Source organism: Otolemur garnettii, unplaced genomic scaffold, assembly GCF_000181295.1.
Source record: "Otolemur garnettii isolate 467f Iridium unplaced genomic scaffold, OtoGar3 scaffold00092, whole genome shotgun sequence".
Taxonomy (NCBI): domain Eukaryota; kingdom Metazoa; phylum Chordata; class Mammalia; order Primates; family Galagidae; genus Otolemur; species Otolemur garnettii.
Genome location: NW_003852487.1, coordinates 6120360 through 6122555, shown reverse-complemented (window position 1 = coordinate 6122555; position 2196 = coordinate 6120360). Strand labels below are relative to the sequence as shown.

At 40.6% G+C, this 2196-nt stretch overlaps 1 protein-coding gene across 2 annotated transcripts in view; it reads left to right on the top strand.

Moving 5' to 3' along the window:
* BCL2L13 (BCL2 like 13) overlaps positions 1 to 2196 on the top strand; it is a 104896-nt gene that overhangs the window by 77297 nt on the left and 25403 nt on the right. For both annotated transcript variants that reach the window (XM_003795465.3, XM_023516548.1), the window contains exon 6: positions 619 to 762. In XM_003795465.3, the coding sequence (XP_003795513.1) occupies positions 619 to 762 (144 nt within the window). The remainder of the gene's footprint in view (positions 1 to 618; positions 763 to 2196) is intronic.

The following is a 2196-nucleotide window of genomic DNA, read 5'->3' as shown; positions in this document are numbered from 1 at the left end:
CCACTTGAGCCACAGGCGCCGAGCCAGTAGTGAATAATCTAATTCTTTCTAACAGCTACATCTTTTACTGGATAGCTAGAATGTATTTAGTATTCATTGGGTAGTTTCTAGTTTTTGCTTCAGCGAATTTCCTGATGAATAAATTGTTTCACATACACACGCCCAATTATTTTCAATAATGATTTCTTTCGCCCTGTTTATTTATTTATTTATTTATTTTTTGAGACAAAGTCTCACTATGTTGCCCTCGTAGAATGCCATGGCGTCACAGCTCATAGCAACCTCTAACTCTTGGGCTTTGGTGATTCTCTTGCCTCAGCCTCCTAAGTAGCCGGGATGACAGGTGCCCACTGCAATGCTGGGCTATTTTTTTGCTGTGGTTGTCGTTGTTTAGCAGACCCAGGCCAGGTTCAAACCTGCCAGCCCCTGTGTATGTGGCCAGCACCCTAACCACTGAGCATAGGCGCTGAGCTATCTGTTACCCTATTTATAAAACCTACATGTAATGTTCAGGAAAATCCTAGTAAGAGATAGCATTTTATTTCCTTTACAAAACACATAAGATGCATTATAAGAATCTCAGTTTGGCTTTTTTATTCTCTCATCGATGCATTGAAGATTTTGGTGCCTCTGGTCTTGCTACAACGAATGCTTTTGGAGCTGACAAGACGAGGTCAAGAGCCTTTGAGTGCACTGCTGCAGTTTGGTGTGACGTATCTGGAGGACTACTCAGCAGAATACATCATTCAGCAAGGCGGCTGGGTATGAGCTATTATGTGTTAAAAGTCTTTTCTCTTAAAAAAAAAAAAAAAAGTAGGCTGTTGTTTTTGTTGCCCCGGCTGGAGTGCCATGGCTGTTCACAGGTCGGATCCTGGCACTTACAGCATCAAACTTTTGGGCTCAATTAGTCTTCCTGCCTCAGCCTCCCAAGTAGCTGAGACTACAGCAAGCAGCACTAGACCCAGCTAATTCCTTTCTTGTTTTTAACAGTCTACATTTTAGATAATATCGTATGATGATTAATAGAAAGGCTGTTTCTATAGTTTAAGCAAAGCTAAGAGTTCACTTATAGTAAATTGATATGTGTGTTTCTAAATAGTTCTTAATTATGAAGCATTTTATACTACCAAAAATACATGAAGATATACAACTATTAGGTACCAATAATAATTAAAAAGAGAAAATTTTTTTTTTAAGAGACAAAGTCTCACTTTGTTGCCCTCAGTAGAGTGCTGTGGCATCACAGCTTTTAACAACCTCCAGCTCTTGGACTTAGGTGATTCTCTTGTCTCAGCCTCCCAAGTAGCTGGGACTACAGGTGCCTACCACAATGCCCCGCTATTTTTTATTGCAATTTGGCTGGGGTCGGATTTGAACCCACTACCCTCTGTATATTGGGCTGGTGCTCTACTCATTGAGCCACAGGTGCTGCCCTTAAAAGAGAAAATTTTTAAAAATAAAAAATAAAAATATATAAACAACTAAGGAGTAAGGAATAATAAAATGAACACCTGTGTATCTACTGTCCCATTCCAAGAAAAGACCATAGCTAGCACTTTTTCTTTCTTTCTTTCTTTTTTTTTTTTTTGAGACAGAATCTCACTATGTGGCCCTTAGTAGAGTACCATGGCGTCACAGCTCACAGCAACCTCAAACTCTTGGGCCTAAGTAATTTTCCTGCCTCAGCCTCCCAAGTAGCTAGGACTACAGGCAACCGCCATAATGCCTGGCATTTTTTTGTTGCAGTTGTCGTTGTTTAGCTGGCCTGGGCTGGGTTCAAACCTGCCAACCTAGGTGCATGTGGCTGACCGTAACCACTGTGCTATGAGTGCCACGCCCATAGCTAGCACTTCTTGAGACCTCCTAGATTTCTACATGGTCATACATTCTAATTTGGAATTTTTTTGAAATTATAGTTTGCGTATGGATATATTCTTAGATAATACATTATTTTGTATGTTTTGAACTTTATGTAAATAATGTCACTATTTCTGTAACTTGCTTTTTTAACTCAATGTTGTATTTTTGAGATTCACCTAGATCATTGTGTCTCAACCTTTTTTTCTTTTTTTTGAGACAGAGCCTCAAGCTGTCACCCTGGGTAGAATGCCGTGGCATTACAGCTCACAGCAACCTCCAACTCCTGGGCTCAAGCGAGTCTCCTGCCTCCACCTCCCAAGTAGCTGGGACCACAGG